General features: G+C 33.6%; 1 protein-coding gene across 1 annotated transcript; it reads left to right on the top strand.

The window, feature by feature from the left end:
* Nucleotides 1-15,924: 15,924 nt before the first annotated feature.
* LOC117907254 lies at nt 15,925-18,285 on the top strand. The gene has a single exon (XM_034820730.1). The coding sequence runs from the start codon at nt 16,480-16,482 to the stop codon at nt 17,800-17,802; it is 1,323 nt and encodes a 440-aa protein (XP_034676621.1). The 5' UTR covers nt 15,925-16,479; the 3' UTR covers nt 17,803-18,285.
* Nucleotides 18,286-19,808: the final 1,523 nt, after the last annotated feature.

Genomic DNA, 19,808 nt, shown 5'->3' with positions numbered 1-19,808 from the left:
GAGAAAGTGGGTGGGGTAAGTGGGAAATGTAAGAAGAGAGAGGAAAGAAAAAGAAAAAAGAAAAATACATAAAAATATAATATAATATAATATAATAATAAAAATAAAATAGTAATAATAATAATAATAATAATAATAATAATAATAAAATGCAAAATAATAAAAAACTAATAATTAAATAGTGAGTAGGCCAAAAACATCACATGTAATTGGGATTTAAAATTTAAGCACAAAATTAGGCTCAAAATCAATGTAAAAATAAAATTGTGACAAATTTTAAGGTCTACAAATATGCCCCTATTCAGTAGAGTCCACAAGTAAAGTAAGTGTATATACAAACGAAATGAAGTGGGCTTTACCGAAGAAAAAGAAAGACCACAAAATTTTTTCCTAGCATGACACGAGCTCTCTTAAACCAAAACAAGAACAAAGAGGCTCTAAAACCCTACAAAAATGAAAAAACGGAAAATCCTAAGGTGCCTTTAAAGTTACACTATGCATCCAGACTACCCCTGAAAAGTATCCAAAAGTGACTTGGAAATCGATATCGAAGTCGAGTAGCAGTCGAACCACCAAAGAGCATACAAATGAGTACAAATGGAAAAACCATACGTGTACCATACGAGGACACAAGGTGTAGAGTATCTAACAATACAATCAAGACACATGCTACGAGCTCATAAAGTTATATCTTGCATAAAAGATGAGAAGAAACTCTAAAATATCATAATGAAGTGAGAAACACATATGCAACAAAGAGAGAAGTAAGATGAAATGTGGAACTGTGAGAGCATGTAATGTTAGTGATCATAAATATTAGGAACTATGGCTCTAAATGACAAGACTTACTCTAAATGCTAAATTGAGAAAATAATGACTTCGGAACTCAAACCAAAAAAACTAACTCTAAACACTAAACTAGAAGGCCCATAGGTGAAGACCTACAGTAGTGATACAACAAAAATGCCCATAGATGTCAATCTATAGTGGTGAATCTGAAATGCCTATAGATGTCTAATCTATGGTGGTGAGATAACTGAAACAAATGTTCATAGATGAAAATCTATGATGGTGAGATAACTGTGACAAATGCTCATAGATACACAATCTATGGTGGTGAATCTGATCAAGGCCCATAGATGAAAATCTATGGTGGTGAATTAATTGAAATGCCCATAAATGTTTGATCTATGGTGGTGAATCTGAAATGCCTATAGATGTATGGTCTATGGTGGTGAATCTAAAATGCCCATAGATGTTTGATCTATGGTGGTGAAAACTAAATGAGGTCCATAGATGAAAAATCTATGGTGGTGAATCTGAAATGCCCATAGATGAAAATCTATGGTGGTGAAACTGAAATGCCCATAGATGTTTGATCTATGGTGATGAAAATTGAAATGCCCATAGATGTTTGATCTATGGTGGTGAGAATCACTGAAATGCCCATAGATGTATGATCTATGGTGGTGAATCTGAAACGCCTATAGATGTCTGATCCATGGTGGTGAAAACTGATCGAGGCCCATAGATGAAAATCTATGGTGGTGAATCTAAAATGTCCATCCATAGATGAAAATCTATGGTGGTGAAACTGAAATGCCCATAGATGTCTGATCTATGGTGGTAAATCTGAAACGCCCATAGATGTCTGATCCATGGTGGTGAAAACTGATCGACGCCCATGGATGAAAATCTATGGTGGTGAATCTAAAATGTCCATAAATGTCTGATCTATGGTGGTGAAATTGAAAGACCCGTAGATGTTTGATCTATGGTGGTGAAAACCGATCAAGACCCATAGATGAAAATCTATGGTGGTGAATCCGAAATGCTCATAGATGTCTAATACATGGTGGTGAAAATTGAAATGCCCATAGATGTCTAATCTATGGTGGTGAGAATCACTTAAATGCCCATGGATGTTTGATCTATGGTGGTGAATCTGAAACGCTCATATATGTCTGATCCATGGTGGTGAAAACTGATCAAGGCCCATAGATGAAAATCTATGGTGGCGAATCTGAAATGCCCATAGATGTCTGATCTATGATGGTGAATCTAAAATGCCCATAAATGTCTAATATATGGTGGTGAAAATTGAAATGCCCATAGATGTCTGATCTATGGTGGTGAGAATCACTGAAATGACAATAGATATCTGATCTATAGTGGTGAATCTGAAACACCCATATATGTCTGATCCATGGTGGTGAAAATTGATCAAAGCCCATAGATGAAAATCTATGGTGGCGAATCTAAAATGCCCATAGATGTATGATCTATGGTGTTAAATCTAAAATGCCCATAGATGTTTGATTCATGATGGTGAAAACTGATCAAGACCCATAAATGAAAATCTATGGTGGTGAATCTGAAATGTCCATAAATGTCTGATCTATAGTGGTGAAACTGAAAGACCCATAGATGTTTGATATATAGTGGTGAAAACTAAAATGCTTATAGATATCTAATCTATGGTTGTGAAAACTAAAAGAATGGGGATACCCTAAACAAAGTGAAGAAAAGAGGGATGCCCTAAACAACCTAGAAGAAAGGAAGGTGCCCTAAAAGAACCGACTGTAGGGAATGCCCCTAAACAAACTAAAGGAAAGGGGGATACCCTAAACAAACTGATGAAAGGAGGATGCCCTAAACAAACTACTAAAAGAGGGATGTCTTGAACAAGATGATAATAGGGGGGTGCCCTAAACAAACTAACAGGAAGGGGATGCCCTAAACAAAATGCCAGGAAAAGGGGATGCCCTAAACAAACTGACATAAAAGGGATGCCCCTAAACAAGCTAAAGGAAAGGGGGATGCCTTAAACAAGATAACAGGAAATGGGGATGCCCTAAACAAAGTGACAATAGGAGGATGCCCCTAAAAAAGCTAAAGGAAATAGGGATGCCCTAAACAAGCCAAATGAAGAGAGATTGCCCTAAACAAGCTGACGGTAGGAGAATGCCCTAGGTGATAACTCGTAAAGATCGACAAATGGGTCTAATAACCATGAAATCAACATGAGATGTGATAAACCCAAAAAAGGTGGTATGCCCTAGTAGAAGAGTGTTGAAGGAGGTATGCCCCAGTATGACAACTCGCAAAGATCAAGAAATAGATCGAGTAGTGAGAAAATATGCAAAAGATCTAATGAACTCAATGGTGGGGGTATGCACCAGTGTAAAATAGTAACTAACTTAAGACACAGAATGTCACCATACAAGACACTCTAGGATATGCTCAATGATGATGCAATGAAAAAGTCTAACATCAATGAATAAATGTTTAAACGAGACCAATGCAACACTAAAACTATGTTGATAAAGCAAAACTAAAACAAAGGACCAAACAAAAGCTGACCAAGACCCTAAGTCTAAAATGTAAGCAAATCAAGACACAACATGTCAACTATCAACATGAAAACATCATCACAAATATATCAATAATCTAACAGGCCCTACCATCATGGAATGTGTTGAATCTAATGTCCGAAGGCATGTGAAAACTCAACCAGAAAGCTCAAGACTAGTTTGTATCCTCCTCTGATCAAGAGAAGAGGATAAGGTCATGTAAGATGATGAAATATGTGGGCTCAAAAGATGTGAGGCTCTGACAAGATGGATGGAAGTATAATGGTGTCAAATGTAGAATGTATGGGTGTGTAACAAAGGAAAGTGGGTATCCAAGTCGAACCAAGTATGTTGAGAAGACTGAACCTAGGGTGTCAATAACTCTATGATCCATCGAAAGCAACAATCATAAAGAAGAGATAAAGTCTCAATGTCAAAATCATCAAGGTGGCTATGCCCCAGTATGAATGCATCCTTTTAAAATGGGTAAACCCTCAGTACAAGATAATTTCTGGAAAGTATGTGTCTGGCATAAACTATCATCTCATAAAATCTATCGCCAATGAGTGGGTTAAGCCCTAATGTAATCATCTTCAAAGCAAACATTGATGAAATGAGTACAACCAATCATACAACATCTAATCAAAATGAATCTCCGCTCCTCAAAGCCATCGTGGTAATATGAAGAGAGTATCTGACCTCCTCTAAAGAAAGAGCATGTCCTAATGTGAATAAGATCAAACAAAGTGGTATGCCTTAACAAAAATACACTCTGACATGATCATGCCCAGATGTAAGCTAGTATCTTTAAGATCAATCACCAATGAAAGAATTATGCCCCAGTATAGGGCAATCTCTAAAATGACTAAACTCCACTACATGTTCTCACAAGTGTCTGTGTCCTGATCCAGTCATCTAAAAAATCTGTCAACAATGATGAGAAGGCTATGCTCCTATAATCACATCAAAGAAATCACCTAGTCATATCTTGTACTTCAATGTGAAAGAAATCTAATCACCTCTAAGGAACAGTTATGCCTCAAAAACCATCATCGACTGAGAGGGGTATGCCCCTGTGTAAAGTACACTAGATGAAATATGCCAATCATGTCTTATGCTCCAATGTGAAAAATGACATCTGATTTCATTCGAGGGATGGCCATGACTCAAATATCCATCATCGACTAAGAGGAGTATGCCTAGGCATAATGGTCATCTAAAAAAAAATCAACCCTCGACTAAGAAAGGTGTGCCCCCACGATGTATCAAGCAAAATTGATGTATATCTGATAAAAAAACTCTTTGAGGTGGTTATGCCCTAGTGTAGGGTCATACCATAACTCCTGGTCCATCACATTCAGAATGTTCTCGAACCAATCCTAAGTATCGCCCACATAAGAGCTATCAAACACAATGTGTGATGTCATAGCCTCATGGTGGTCTTAAGACTCAGGATGTAATGTAGGCTAAGGTAATAAGATGAAAGAAACGAAAGGAAACTAGGCTCAAATACCCAATGATAAAGCCTCATACCCTCGTGTATAAAATGCAATATGTGCAAAGAGTCTCATAAACCATGGATCTAAGGACGTCCAATATGAATTTATCGATGATGAAGAAAGAATCTAAGATGAATACATCAATGATGAAAGAGAATAAAGGAATAATATCGAACTGTTGATGAGATGTATAAGAATGATGTGTGGAAAATATCGAACACGGAATGTAAATTGATATGAATAAAGAACAATGTAGGCAAAGCGAATGAAATACCACGAGAAGAACAAATAGATCGAAGGAAAATGAATGAGCGCTAATCCACTCAAATCAAGTCATGAAGAATAATTAAATCACCAATGTATGTAATGATGGAGAAGACAATGATCTAGAGTCCCTAGGAAAGGTCACTTGTCTCTCACACATAAAATACATAACGAGATAGACACAAGAAGATGAGAGCCTCCTGAAAGTTCACATACGAACTCTCATAAGCAACTAACTAAAAAAAAATAGCTCTCAATGGCCAATATACACACTCAATGGAGAAGAACATTGTATACATACATAAATCCATGTGCTTATTACATTTTTTTTTCTTTTTTTTCATTCATTTTTTTTCAATTTTTTTTTTTTTTTTTTTTTTTTTTGCACATACTCTGAATATCAATAAATGAACTCCTCTAAGAATACATAATGAAATGGATATACTCTCAAACAATGATGTACATGAACTCTCTCTAACAAGATGACCTTTTCAACTAAGGATCTCTAAACCAAAGTCCATGAAATAGGAGTGGAATGGAACATGACTATCTTCCATGCACTGAAATGTGAAAGATCATCACTCATGGCATAGAAAGAAACGCGATAACAAAGACAAATGATAGAACAAAGGATATAAACAAAGAGGTATAATGAAAAATGATGGTAGGACAACAAAAATAATAATGGAGAAGGTGAGTTAATAAGTCCATGGCTCATGAGATTCCCGAATAAAACATATATACACAAAAGGGCCCTTATCCCGGTGTAAAAGGTGAGCAAGGCTATAAGAAAGAAAATGTTATGATGCTCATGTGAGACTTAAAGGGCTAGCAATGGTCCAGATGTCAATAAAGGTAATAGAGTGTGAGCTAATCAAAATGAAGGCCACCCATCCTGCAACCACGGTCTCAAACATTATGCTCTCAAACCCTCAAATGATCAATACTGAAGATCGATGTCTATCTTATATAACCACGTCAACCGTCTAGAATCGTGTGTCAAAACCTACTCCAAATGCTCCATAATAATCTCAAAGATAATCTTCTCAAAGCAAAGTAAACGACGATCTCATCAGGCACAACTACTCATCACAAGCCAAATCTCATCATACAAGATCAATCTCTATATTCATGGCAAAATAAGTGATAGTCCCATCAGGCAATCGACCAATCCTCACATCGTAATCCACCCAAAGATCATAAGGCATCCATCGCCATGCAAGATCAACCCTAGGCTCAAACTCCTCACACTCTACCTGGTCGGATAAAAAATGAGATGTCCAAAGATAGAACAACTGGTGATGGAAAGGTCATGTAATGGTGTCAAGGGTGATGTTGTGTAAAGCTCACAATGGATGGATGTAGGTTGAAGCAAAGTCCAGGTGTGGGAGTGAGTAAGGTACTGCTCTAATCATAAGAAGATGAGTCATAGTCTCAAATTCCCTAGGTCAAATCTTCGATCCTAAGCTAATAAGCTCAATATCCTCTATGATAGGTCAAACCTCAAAACCACAATGTGCAAGTGAATAGATGTCTCAAGTCAAAAGTACAACACATCATATGATATATGGTCCTGTGATAGCAATCTAAAATTGGATAAATGATAGAAACTCTAAGGTCATAAAGGTTTCCATGTGAGATGGCTACAAATGTGACTAAAGAATTTTTATCAATAATCCATAAAATGAATGAGGTGTGAAAAACAACACAGTCATGAGATCAATACTCCATTTATAACAAAATATCCTTGATTCGTTTTCAACCCGAGCTCCATAAAGAAAAATGATAAGGTGATAAAGATGAACCTCTCAAAAATGGTGTGAATGTGAAAACATGCATTTCACCTACTTGTAATAAAAATATCGGGTTGAAAATAGAAATAGGCAAATCGACCAAACAATGAAGTATCAAGCCCATAACAGGTGAAAAATGTAAAAAAAAAAAGTGAGCATGATGAACATATCCTAAAACGTCAAGTAGAAAGTGACAACAAACCGAAAGAATGTGTCGACTCAATAAAAGAAGACTATCTGAAGCCCTAGGGAGAAAGTGTGCTAGACTCAATGAGCGACAAGAAGAAACCAAAACCACACAACAAAGGGTGGTTCAACTAATACTCAAACTTCCACTAATCTCTAAGTCATCTCAACTAAAGACCAAAAAATGGAGTATTGGATCTGAATTGTAACTAAAGAGGTTCTGAAGGCCCTTAGATGCACCCACATGTAGGAAAGAAGTCCTAGTCGAAGGATTTAAGGCTCAACCTACAAGGTCAATGTGGCTCTAAAAAGAAAAATTGTGGACTTTAAAGGATCCCTAGCAGAAGTGATCATACCTTCCGAAGGTACGCAACCCTCTACACTCCTCCGAAGAGACGAGATGCTTCTATGCAAGTTGGTCATCACCTCCACACATGCACTACCTCAACATCCCAGTGGGTTTACTATGGTGAAAACTCTCAAAACTCTCAACACTCAATGGTAATCTAAGGTGCATAGTGAAGGGTGTGGGTGCATCCGAAAATCCTATAAAGTTAAAGCAGAAAATGAAACACACCGGTCATACAAATATCCTAAAATCTAGCTCTGGGCTATATAGGTCTTCAAAGATCGGACTCCAATCATCATCAATGTGTTGGCCTCCTCTAGAATGCTCCCAAACATAGATATAGCCCATCACTAAAAACCCTATTCCAAATCACTAGCTCGGTCGAAGAGCAAATAAAGTAACAAGTCTCATATCAAATACGAGATCAAGGGAAACAAGGTCGACCGAGACTATGGAATTGGATGTAAGGGAATAGATGTGTGTCCCACACAAACAAGTAATACATGCATCACATAAAAGAATAGCAATCATGCACCAAGTAGTCATGCAAATAATAGGTATATCACTCATATCTACACACAAGCTAAGCAAGAATATGATAAGCAAGATAGGTATATAACAAGAATAAACAATATGTTGAGATAAAGAAGATAATATACAATAAAGAGAATCAATCACACCAATATGAACGAGATATACAAAAATGAGAATATACATGTCAAGGAAAGTAAGATAATCAAACAACAAGAAAAGTCAATATGCAAAAGTAGGTAAGAAAAACAATCGATGTAATCAACATGTCAATATAACCAATGAACAATAATAACCAAATATGCATCATAAAGAAAAAGGGTAATCATGCAACATGTAGTCATACAAAACATATACATACAAATATAAGCAAATATATACAAGCGCACATGATAACAAGAATCAATATATAATAAAGCACATGCAATATATATACCAAATAATCAACATGTCAACACTCATATGCCTTAAAACATGCAAATATACCATAAAGGCACAGTGAGGGGGTATCCACTAATCGATTAATCAAACACCACATTTCTCTCAACTTGAGTTCAAGTTTGACATTCTAAAGACTCCCCAGCAGAATCGCCATTTTGTGGACCCGCGTTTTTCACGTGCATTCCCACTCGACAGCATAACTCACTTTTTTTTTATTTATTTGTTGAAAATTTAATTTTTAGAAAAAATACTTTGAGTCGCCACTTATTTTAATTTTTTTTAAGGGAAAAACAAAATAAGAAAGAAAAACCCTAAGTGTGACTCCTGAATGAAAAACGGGTCTGTGAAAAACCAAGTCTGAATCCGGGGGTCAAGTTACCTATTGGGAAGGTACAGTGGTGAGTCGTAGCACCCCTTTAAGCCCGTATACATACGGTTTCTACTAAACGAATTGAAGGAATTTGTGACAATTAACTAATTAATCATAGATACCAAAATTAATAACATAAATCAATATACACAAAAATGATAACATAATAAAATTACAAGATTGTACAAAATAAATGACAATAGAATTATGCAAATTGATTTATTGAACTAATAAAAAAAATTTGAAAAAATTAGTTTTCCGAAAATTTCAAAGGATTTTATTAAAAACAATTTTGAATAAGTGATTTCAATTTATTTATTTAAAAAATATTTTCTTCAGGTGATTTGCTTCAATTTCTTTTATATTTAATTTTCAACAAAAAAAAGTTATTTACACTTATTGTATCAAAAGAATTTATTACAAAATTTCAATTAGGCAATAAAAATTATTTTACTTGTTTTTACAAAAAATGAATGAATTTTTACAATTTTATTTACAAAAGTATTTTAATTTGTTTTCATTTAAGAAAAGTGATTTATACAAATTATTAAAAAAATTATATAACTTTATTTGCAAAAGAATTTTTAATTAAAAAATTAATTTTTGGGACAATTTTATTTACAAAACAATTTTTGGACACCTTTTATTAAACAAAGAAATTTTTGGACAATTATTATTACAAACAATTTTTCAAATTCTATTAAAAACAATTTTTTTGGATTTTTCTAAATGCATTTTTCTGAATTTTTATTAATAAAAAAAAAACTTTCTTTTATTAAGAAGAATATTTTGAAATTATTATTTTATTAAAACATATTTACTGAATTATTCATCTTATTTAAACAAAATTTCTAGTTTATTCGATCTTCAATTCTGCACACATACAATAAATATATACAAACGAATATTTACAAGAACTAATAAAAATAAAAACCAAGTAAAAGTGGGAAATAAAATATGTACTCAAATAAACTTACAACAAGTCCAGTATTTTCTTACAGCTTTTTCAATCACTTTCTTCCACAAAATTCCATGCTCCACGTGTCATAAATTCGTACTCAGCCAACAAAATTGCATAATAGACTCATGTAAAAACAAAAATAGCACAAATGTAAATATCTAGAGATGTACAAAATTCCAAACAAATATTCAAACTCAAATTCAAATTTCAAATTAGTCTCATAAATTTCAACAATTAAAAATGAGCTCAAATTAGCAAATATGACCCAACAAAAATATCTCACATGTCATAGGCCCTAATATAAAATTTCCAAGTTAATAGCCAAAATATAAGCTCAATTGATCAAACCTAAAACATGATAAATTAAAATAAACCTCATTGAGCCTGAATTTAATATCTCATAATCCAAGCCCAATTTAATATACAAACCTAGATCCATAACCAAAATCAACCCAATTTATGCTAACTCAATTCACAATCAAAACCAAACTTAATTTAATCAATAAATAACTAAATAAATTCAACCTAAAATCACAAACCATCACTACACAAATCAATAATAATAATAATAATAATAATAATAATAATGAAAAATGTTTATGATGGAAAAGTGAGGAAATGAGAAAATGAGAGAAAAGAAAAAGGGTCATCGTCGGTAGTGGCTCGTCAACGGCAACTAGCCAGTGGTCCTGCCGACGGGTTGTTCGTTAGAGGCGATGGAGCCAAGGCCAGAGATTTCATTTTCATGCTTTGAGCTGGCGCTAGAACGACTGTTGGTGGAGATGCGAGAGGAGCCAGTGAAGGAGTTGCGGGAGAAGAAGTTGTAGGTGGCAAAGTAGCCGGCTCCCCCATTTTTTTCCTCATTTTCCTCTCCATTCTTCATTTTCTTTTTTCGAATTCTCTCTCTTTACTCCCACACGGTTGGCCCCCATTTCTTGGGCATTTTTTCTTTTCTTCCCCAACTTTTCTCTATATTCTGTTTCTCCCCAAGACACACTCCAGCTACCCCAAACACAAATGCAGGCCGGAAATTTTCCTCATTCTTTCCTTTTATTTTTCTCCCATATTTTTTTATCTACCTACTGACAGCTAGTTGCACCACCGGCCACTCCGCCACCTACAACTCCTCCTCTCGCAACTCCTTCACCGGGTCCTCTCGCATCTCCACCAACAGTCGTTCCAACGCTAGCTCAAAACACGAAAGTGAAATCTCCGGCCTTGGCCCCATCACCTCTAACGAACAGCCAATCGCTGCCGTCAACGACCCTTTCTCTTTTCTCTTATTTTCTCCTTTCCTCACTTTCCCATCATAAACACATTTTTCATTATTATTATTATTGATTTGTTCAGTGATGGTTTCTGATTTTAGGTTTTATTTATTTATTTATTTATTTATTTATTTATTAAATTAAGTTTGTTTTAATTATGAATTGAGTTAGCATAAATTGGGTTGATTTTGGTTGTGGATTTAGGTTTATATATTAAATTGGGCTTGGATTATGAGATATTAAATTCAGGTCCAATGAGGTTTATTTTAATTTATAATATTTTAGGTTTGATCAATTGAGCTTATATTTTGGCTATTAATTTGGAAATTTTATATTAGGGCCTATGACATGTGAGATATTTTTGTTGAGTCATATTTGCTAATTTGAGCTCATTTTTAATTGTTGAAATTTATGAGACTAATTTGAAATTTGAATTTGAGTTTGAATATTTGTTTGGAATTTTGTACATCTCTAGATATTTATATTTGTGCTATTTTTGTTTTTCCATGGGTCTATTCTGCAATTTTGTTGGTTGTGTACGAATTTATAACACGTGGAGCATGGAATTTTGTAAAAGAAAGTGATTGAAAAAGTTGTAAGAAAATATTGGACTTATTGTAAGTTTATTTGGGTACATATTTTATTTCCCACTTTTACTTGGTTTTTATTTTTATTAGTTCTTGTAAATATTCATTTGTATATATTTATTGTGTGTGTACAGAATTGAACATCGAATAAATTAGAAATTTGTTTAAATAAGAGGAAGAATTCAGTAAATATGTTTTAATAAAATAATAATTTCAAAATATTCTTCTTAATAAAAGAAAGCTTTTTTTATTAATAAAAATTCAGAAAAATGCTTTTAGAAAAATAAATAAAAAATGTTTTTAATAGAATTTAAAAAATTGTTTGTAATAATAATTGTCCAAAAATTTCTTTGTTTAATAAAAGTTGTCCAAAAATTGTTTTGTAAATAAAATTGTCCCAAAAATTAATTTTTTAATTGAAATTTCTTTTGCAAATAAAGTTATATATTTTTTTAATAATTGTATAAATCACTTTTCTTAAATGAAAACAAATTCAAATATTTTTGTAAATAAAATTGTAAAAATTCATTCATTTTTTTTTGTAAAAACAAGTAAAATAATTTTTATTGCCAAATTGAAATTTTGTAATAAATTCTTTTGATACAATTAGTGTAAATAACCTTTTTAAAAAAAAAGTTAAATACAAATGAAATTGAATCAAATCACTTGAATAAAATATTTTGTAAATTAAAATCACTCATTCAAAATTGTTTTTAATAAAATCCTTTGAAATTTTCAGAAAACTAATTTTTTCAAACATTTTTTTATTCAATAAATCAATTTGCATAATTTTATTGTCATTTATTTTGTATAATCTTGCAATTTTATTTTGTTATCACTTTTGTGTATGTTGATTTATGTTATTAATTTAAGTATCCATGATTAATTAGTTAATTGTCATAATTCCTTCAATTCGTTTAATAGAGACAATATGTATACATGCTTATAGGGGTACTACGGCTCACCATCATACATTCCCAATAGGTAACCTGACCCCCAGATCCAAACTTGGTTTTTCACTGACCTATTTTTCCTTCAAGAGTCATACTTATGGTTTTTCTTTTTTATTTTGTTTTTCCCTTATAAAAAATTAAAATAAGTGGCGACTCCAAATCTTTTTTCTAAAAATCAAATTTTCAACAAATAAAAAAAAAAGTGAGTTACGCCGTCAAGTGGAAACGCACGTGATAAACACTGGTCCACATGAGTCTATACGAAACTACACAAATTTTTCTATAATATATTATCTTATAAATTTATCGAATTCTTAATTTAACGCACCAACCCCAATTTGGGATTGACAAAATACATTATTTAATTGAGATTATCAATTTATCAAGTAGTAATTTATCAGGGTTATCCGATAATTACAATTATACATTTTAAGAAAGAAAAAAAAAAGATAAATAAATAATTTGCATTTTATATGCCTTCATATTTTCTATGAACAATTGAATTTAAAAAAAAAAAAACGTTTAAAGCCTGAAAGCAAATTGCATTCACCGTTAATTTTAAAAAATATTAAACTATTGCAATAAAGCAAAATGATTGACTTACTGCAATTGTTTTGTTATTTTACTGAAGTGTCGATCAAAAGGAAGAAATCAAGAAGAAGAAAAATCCAAGATGGATTAAAAGTAGTCTGAAAAGCATCCCAGGGAGAAGGAAAAGTGAATTCCCTTTGAAATTTAGTGAAGTGAAACCAAGTCTCATCTTATGTAAATACCAATAAATTAGTCCATAAAGAATGCCATAAACTTACTTTTATAAATGTTTTTTTGTGCCAAGAGATATGAAGTGACAAACAAGGTGGCTCTGCCTCAAGATGCTTCTTCATTTTTAAAAGGTGAAAGTGCCAAATCCACTACCCCAAAGATTAGCACCCAACCCCAACCCTACATATATATTTTACAATTTTTGAAGGTGATGGTTCACATAACCATGCATGTATCACATCTTTTGTGTTGAAGAAGCCCAAGATGGGTGTAAAAATTCCACTTTATTGAATGATGACTTTGATAATTGGTATAGACTAGGATGTGAAGTCCAATGCTATATCCAATTCAAAGTGGTTCAAACACGTTTTCAAAGATAGTGAAGGGTATTTTGGTAATTATTTTTTAAAATAATTTTTTATTAATAAACAAAAAACTATTTTCTATTTTTTATTAAACACCAAATATAAAAATTATTTTTAAAATATATTTACAAATATTAAAAATATGTTTCAAACATTTTAAATTTCAAATAAAACTTTATTCTATAAAATATTAGAGAACAAATTTTAAAAGTGGTCTGAAAAACTATTTTTTAAAACAATTACTAAACAGGGTCTTATTTGATTTTTTTTTTTTTTAGAATTAAAATACTTTTGGGAATTTGAAATATTTTCAACTTTTTTTAATATATATTTTTAATTTTTTTTTTAGAAAAAATTGTTTATAATACTTCATTTTCAATTATTTTATGTATTTATAGAATTACTCTTTAAAACTATTTAAAAAAAAATAAGTAAAATTGTTTTTGAAGCATTTGATAACCAAACATGTTTTCATGTTTGATTTCCCTATCCAATAATTTGGTTGTCACCACTTTTTCTCCACCATCCGCCAAACTTTTACTCATCTCATTCAACCATAATAAAACCCACTTTGAAATTCCTACACATAGGTTGAAATCAACTTAAATTATCAGAAGAAAGGGAGTACAAAAAAAAATATAGAAACCCTAGACAGTACATGGGTGAGGCTGAATTCTGTGTAGTAGGTAATCCTCAAAATTGGCTTCAAGTCATGAATCGTGTGCTGAACACACTGCCAATAGACCCCATTTTCCATGCACTCTTGCTCGACACCCAGGGCAACCTTTGACCTCAACCTCTGGTAAGAATTTAAATAAAATAAAAAAAACCATTAAACAGAGTCTGCTGTCAATAATGAGTACAACAACTTCAGAGGGAACCGTCAACAGATACAGAAATTGAGGCCATGCCTTGAATGCATGGACTGAATATAGGGTTCACAGTGACATTCAATGGGCCCATTTACACCTTTCTTGACCTGGAATGCATCTCCCAGTTAAGATTTTAATTAATTAAATATCATGATTATCATAAATTCTTTGGGATTCAGCAAATGATGAATTCGAAAGATGATGTTGAATACTCAAATCATTGATTTGGTCTAAAAATTGTTGTCATGTTGGTTTACAATTTGAGCTCTTCTTCTGACTAGTGGAATCTGGGAACTAGAGAGCTCATGGGTCTTTCACATGGGCCATTTTCTCAAATAATCAAACCACATGCCTTGATGTATGCAAAATGTACTGAATCAAAACACTAGGGTTAAGGGGGGACAGGTATACTATAGCACATTTTGTCTTATATCAGACAACAATATTGAGCTAGGGAAGCTAGCACCAAGGGCCTAGTCTGAAAACAAGTTGAGGGGGGTGACATATGGATCTTATTTTAAAGGGGGTAAAATAATAACAAAGCATTTGTATGATCTAGTGGGAGGCAGCTAAGTCCTTCAGGCATTACCTAGATCCATCTGACTAGTACAAGTATTTTTTTTTCAATAATTTAAAAAAAATTAAAATTAAACCATGATTTATTTGAATTAGGATTAAAATAATTTGGAAAATACTGGATCTTATGAGCACACAAAACCAATAGGGCCAAGGGAGCAAGGACTCGGAATCCTCCGAATCAATTTCCAAGTTGTCCCACATTGGATAAAGAAACAATGGAAATAACATAAGGAGTGGATGTCATCCCAAATTGTTTAGGTTATGTTTGATTCTCAAAAAATAATAATGAAATAAAAAAAAATGTAAAGGAAAATGATATTTTTATGTTTGATTGTTTTACGAAAAATATCAAAGAAAATCAAATATAATTAAAAACTTATATATTTTTAAATTATTTAATTTTTATATTGATGAGTTAAAATAAATAAAATGAGTTTGAAATAAAAAATAATTATAATTTATCGAGTTTTAATCTATTTTTTAGTTTGTTTTTTTTTTTTTTCTTCTACTCTTCTTTTATATATTTTTTTTCTTACATTTTTTCTCAAATTTTCTTTAACCAAACATAGTCTTAGGGTTTCAAGTGACTTATTTGCATGACAGTGGACGGACCTTAATTTTGTTTCCATTTGCCAGTACCATTTTATGCCTTTGTTATTGTTAGGAGAGTGACATCAAAATATGCTAGATTGGACCCACCAGATCTCCCTCATACATTGAATCTGCATACATATATTATCATCAATGGTATATATTTTAACCCTTGGTTGTAGCTCTATATACATAAAATAATCATCTCCATTTATTCAGCCTTAAAAGATATGTCATAAATTTATATATAATGGGATGTGATATTGGTGATCTTCGTGATCTTCAACGTGGATTCTTGGCCTTTTTCAGATAAGTTTCTATGTATCTCCTGTGTTGAAGAGCAATGAGGTTGGGTGATTTTCTTTTGGATTGGATTTGATTTGATTTGATTTTTCTTGTATTTTTCCATAAATTTTGGGTGATTTTGGAGTTGTTTGTCTCTGCACTTGGGGTTTCTCTCTTTCCTTTTCTTTTCCCAAATTGCGAATCTTCTTGAGTAAATTTTTTGGCTGGGAGTTGGGTTTCTTGGTGGGTATTTCGGGGGTGTGATATTTGGGTATGAAATGGTGTTGCTTTCCTGAGGATCTGTGTCCAATTTGGGAGGGAAAAGGGGACATGGGTATGGTTGATTCTGAACTCAAGACTCCATGAAAGCTTAGAGAAAGTGGCTTCTACTTAGCAAGAAATACTGTGAACTAGGGTTTCAAGGGAAATGGGTGTATGGGTTTGACCTGAATTGTTGTATTGATCAAGCAATGGAAGGGAATTTGAATATGATACCTGGTGGTGCGCCTTATGGAGGTCTTGATCTGCAAGGAGCGACACGAATTCACCATCATCAACATCCTCATAACTTACACCAACAACACCATTCTCACTCTCGCCAAGGGACGATGAACCATTCGTCCATCCACCATGAAGTTTTCCCACTCACAATGGGCTCAATGCAAGATTGTGACCAGTCCATTTCGATGGCTGATTACAATAAGGGGGAGAAGGGGAAGGCCCTGACAAGTGATGAGGATGAACCAAGCTTTAATGAAGATGCAATTGATGGGCACAATGATCCCAATAGAGGAAAAAAAGGGTCACCATGGCAGCGGGTGAAGTGGACTGATAAGATGGTGAGGCTTTTGATAACGGCTGTTTCTTATATTGGTGAGGATGCTGCCTCTGAATGTGGTGTTGGTGGGAGAAGGAAGTATGCAATTTTACAGAAAAAGGGCAAGTGGAAATCGGTGTCAAAGGTTATGGCTGAAAGGGGTCATTACGTTTCACCACAGCAGTGTGAGGATAAGTTCAATGATCTTAACAAAAGGTATAAGAGACTTAATGATGTGCTAGGGAGGGGCACCTCCTGTCAGGTTGTTGAGAATCCCGCACTTTTGGATATGATGGATCACTTAACAGAGAAAACGAAGGAGGATGTTAGGAAAATTTTGAGCTCAAAGCATTTGTTCTATGAAGAGATGTGTTCATACCATAATGGAAATCGATTGCATTTGCCTCCTGACCCAGCATTGCAGCGATCTTTGCAGTTGGCTCTTAGAAGTAGAGATGAGCATGATAATAGTGATATGAGGAGGCACCCACATGATGATCTTGATGAAGATGATCACGATGCTGAAGTGGATGACCATGATGAATTTGAGGAGAGTCATGCTTTACATGGTGATAACAGAGGAGTATATGGGATGCCTGTGAAGAGGATGAAACAAGGACAGAACCAGGAAGATTTTAGTTTTGGGAATCCCTCAAATTCCCAGGACTGCAATAGAAGTCCTCATCCTCAAAGTGCTCATGTTGATATGAATCAAGTGTACCCTGTAGGCTCAGCAGAAGATTTGTTACAGAAGCAGTGGATGAGATCCCGCTCACTTCAATTAGAAGAACAGAAGCTACAAATTCAAGAACAGATGTTGGAATTGGAAAAACAGCGGTTCAAGTGGCAAAGATTTTGCAGGAAAAAAGACAGGGACTTGGATAAGCTGAGAATGGAAAATGAGAGGATGAAGCTTGAAAATGAGCGCATGGCTTTGGAATTGAAGCAGAAGGAGATGGGTGCCAACTATAACTAAATGGCTGTTGTTGAACTTGATTTGTCAATGTATCAGGACTTGCATGCAACAAACTTTCTTTTGTTGTTGGTAAGCTGCTATTGATCTTAATTGGAGTGTTGCATGATTGATGGAAGAACTTTGTTGGAATCATATCCATCTCTACCTGCATATATTGTGTGATATTAGGATAGTGTAAACCACCTGTGGGTTTCTTGCTGTTTTGCCTACAACCCAATGGTATTGCCTGAGAGTGAAGAATTTATGGCCAGAAACTTTTGTTTTTGTATTGGGTTTGTGTTTTCACTGTAACCTTGATAGTTTAATATCAGACTTTTTTTGGCTGTTCCTTTTGATGAAATTCATATGTATTGTTTCTTTTTCCCAATCTTTATTGTTAGAACTATTGTGATTTTCAGTGGCCCACTGAACGTTATTGTTCAGTTGGTTGTCTTTTCTGTTCGGCTCCTAGACTTTGAATTTCAAATGCTGTGAATTCCATTCCCCAACCTTACTTCTCTAATAATTTTCAAGCATGTTCTCAATACAAAGTAAGTAACCAGTTGTCTGTTTTCATATTAATTACAATTAAAATAGGGCCTATAAAGCATACATATTCTGATTCAGATATAATTAGTATACACAGAAGCATTCCAATTTCTTTCACTTCTACATTACTATGATGCTAAACCACTGAATGCTGGATTTTTAAGGTGTTGCAAAATTTGTGCTACCTTTTATGATTACTTAGGAATGTCTATGGTTTTTCTTTGGTCTTGGCCAGGTTGGCCTGTGAAGTGCTCAGACATGATCGCAAATAATAGGTCTACACACACATATATGAAATGTACTTCCTTTCTTTCTGTATTTACCTAGATTTCTTGCCAGAACTTCACGGTTTGATTGTCTGTTCACTAGGCGGATCCTGTTTTTGTGAGAATTGTACTTCCTGCCTTTCTTTCTGTGATTATCCAGTTTGTAGATGAAGATTTTCACAGTTAGATTCTTCTAGTCTGTCTGCATGGCAGATGCAAATCCCATCAGCATCCTATGCTTCTGATGGATCAAAGGTGAATTTGCTTTCAGTGCTGACTAGGCATGTAATGCGATTTTGTTCTCTGGTGGGATTCTTGGTGTTACCGTATTTATGGTTATAGAAAATAGCATTATTAAACTGGTGGCTGTCTTAGAGACTGTTAACTTCTTGAGGTTGCTTATAGAAGAAAAGATTGTTCTAGAGCAACTAAAGTGAATATTGTGTTTGCCAGACAATTGTTTATTGGATTATCTCTGTTAGAACCTTGTAGGATATTGTGAGTATTTTTTTCTGCTTATAGTCGATGCCTTTGTTAGTGTTGAAAGCTATCTGGCTAGCTGCTTCCTTTCTTGAATTCAATACTAGCATATGGATTTTTTTCTCCAGTCAAACATACTGGAGATTTACTTATCACCATCCTGTTAGATGTGCTTCTAATATTAACATCCGAACAGTATACTTTTTTGTGGTTTTTGAAGACCCTCTGCAATGATCTTTTTTCCCCTGTTTTTTTGTTTTTTTGTTTTCATTTTTTTAATGATATTAATATGGAATATAACCTATAACATCCTCCATTCCTACCACAACCCTTATAAATTAATAACTTGTTTTTAGAATAGGCTTAACTACTCTGTGCGCTTTGATGCAGATCACCACCCCTCTAAATTTTGTCTAGGTACAAATGGGTGGGGTTAGGTTTCTTGATATTAACATCCCAACAGTATACTTTTTTGCGGTTTTTGAAGACCCTCTGCAATGATCTTTTTTCCCTTTTTTTTTTTTGTTTTCATTTTTTTAATGATATTAATATGGAATATAACCTATAACATCCTCCATTCCTACCACAACCCTTATAAATTAATAACTTGTTTTTATAATTGGCTTAACTACTCTGTGCGCTTTGATACAGGTCACCACCCCTCTAAATTTTGTCTGGGTACAAATGGGTGGGGTTAGGTTTCTTGATATTAACATTCGAACAGTATACTTT

This window comes from Vitis riparia, chromosome 18 (assembly GCF_004353265.1).
Source record: "Vitis riparia cultivar Riparia Gloire de Montpellier isolate 1030 chromosome 18, EGFV_Vit.rip_1.0, whole genome shotgun sequence".
Taxonomy (NCBI): domain Eukaryota; kingdom Viridiplantae; phylum Streptophyta; class Magnoliopsida; order Vitales; family Vitaceae; genus Vitis; species Vitis riparia.
Note: the sequence above shows the minus strand (reverse complement) of the source record. Positions and strands in the feature narration are given on the sequence as shown.

Bases quoted from the DNA above. Each gene is read 5' to 3' on its own strand.
- LOC117907254 (XM_034820730.1), top strand. From the start codon at position 16,480: ATGGAAGGGAATTTGAATATGATACCTGGTGGTGCGCCTTATGGAGGT.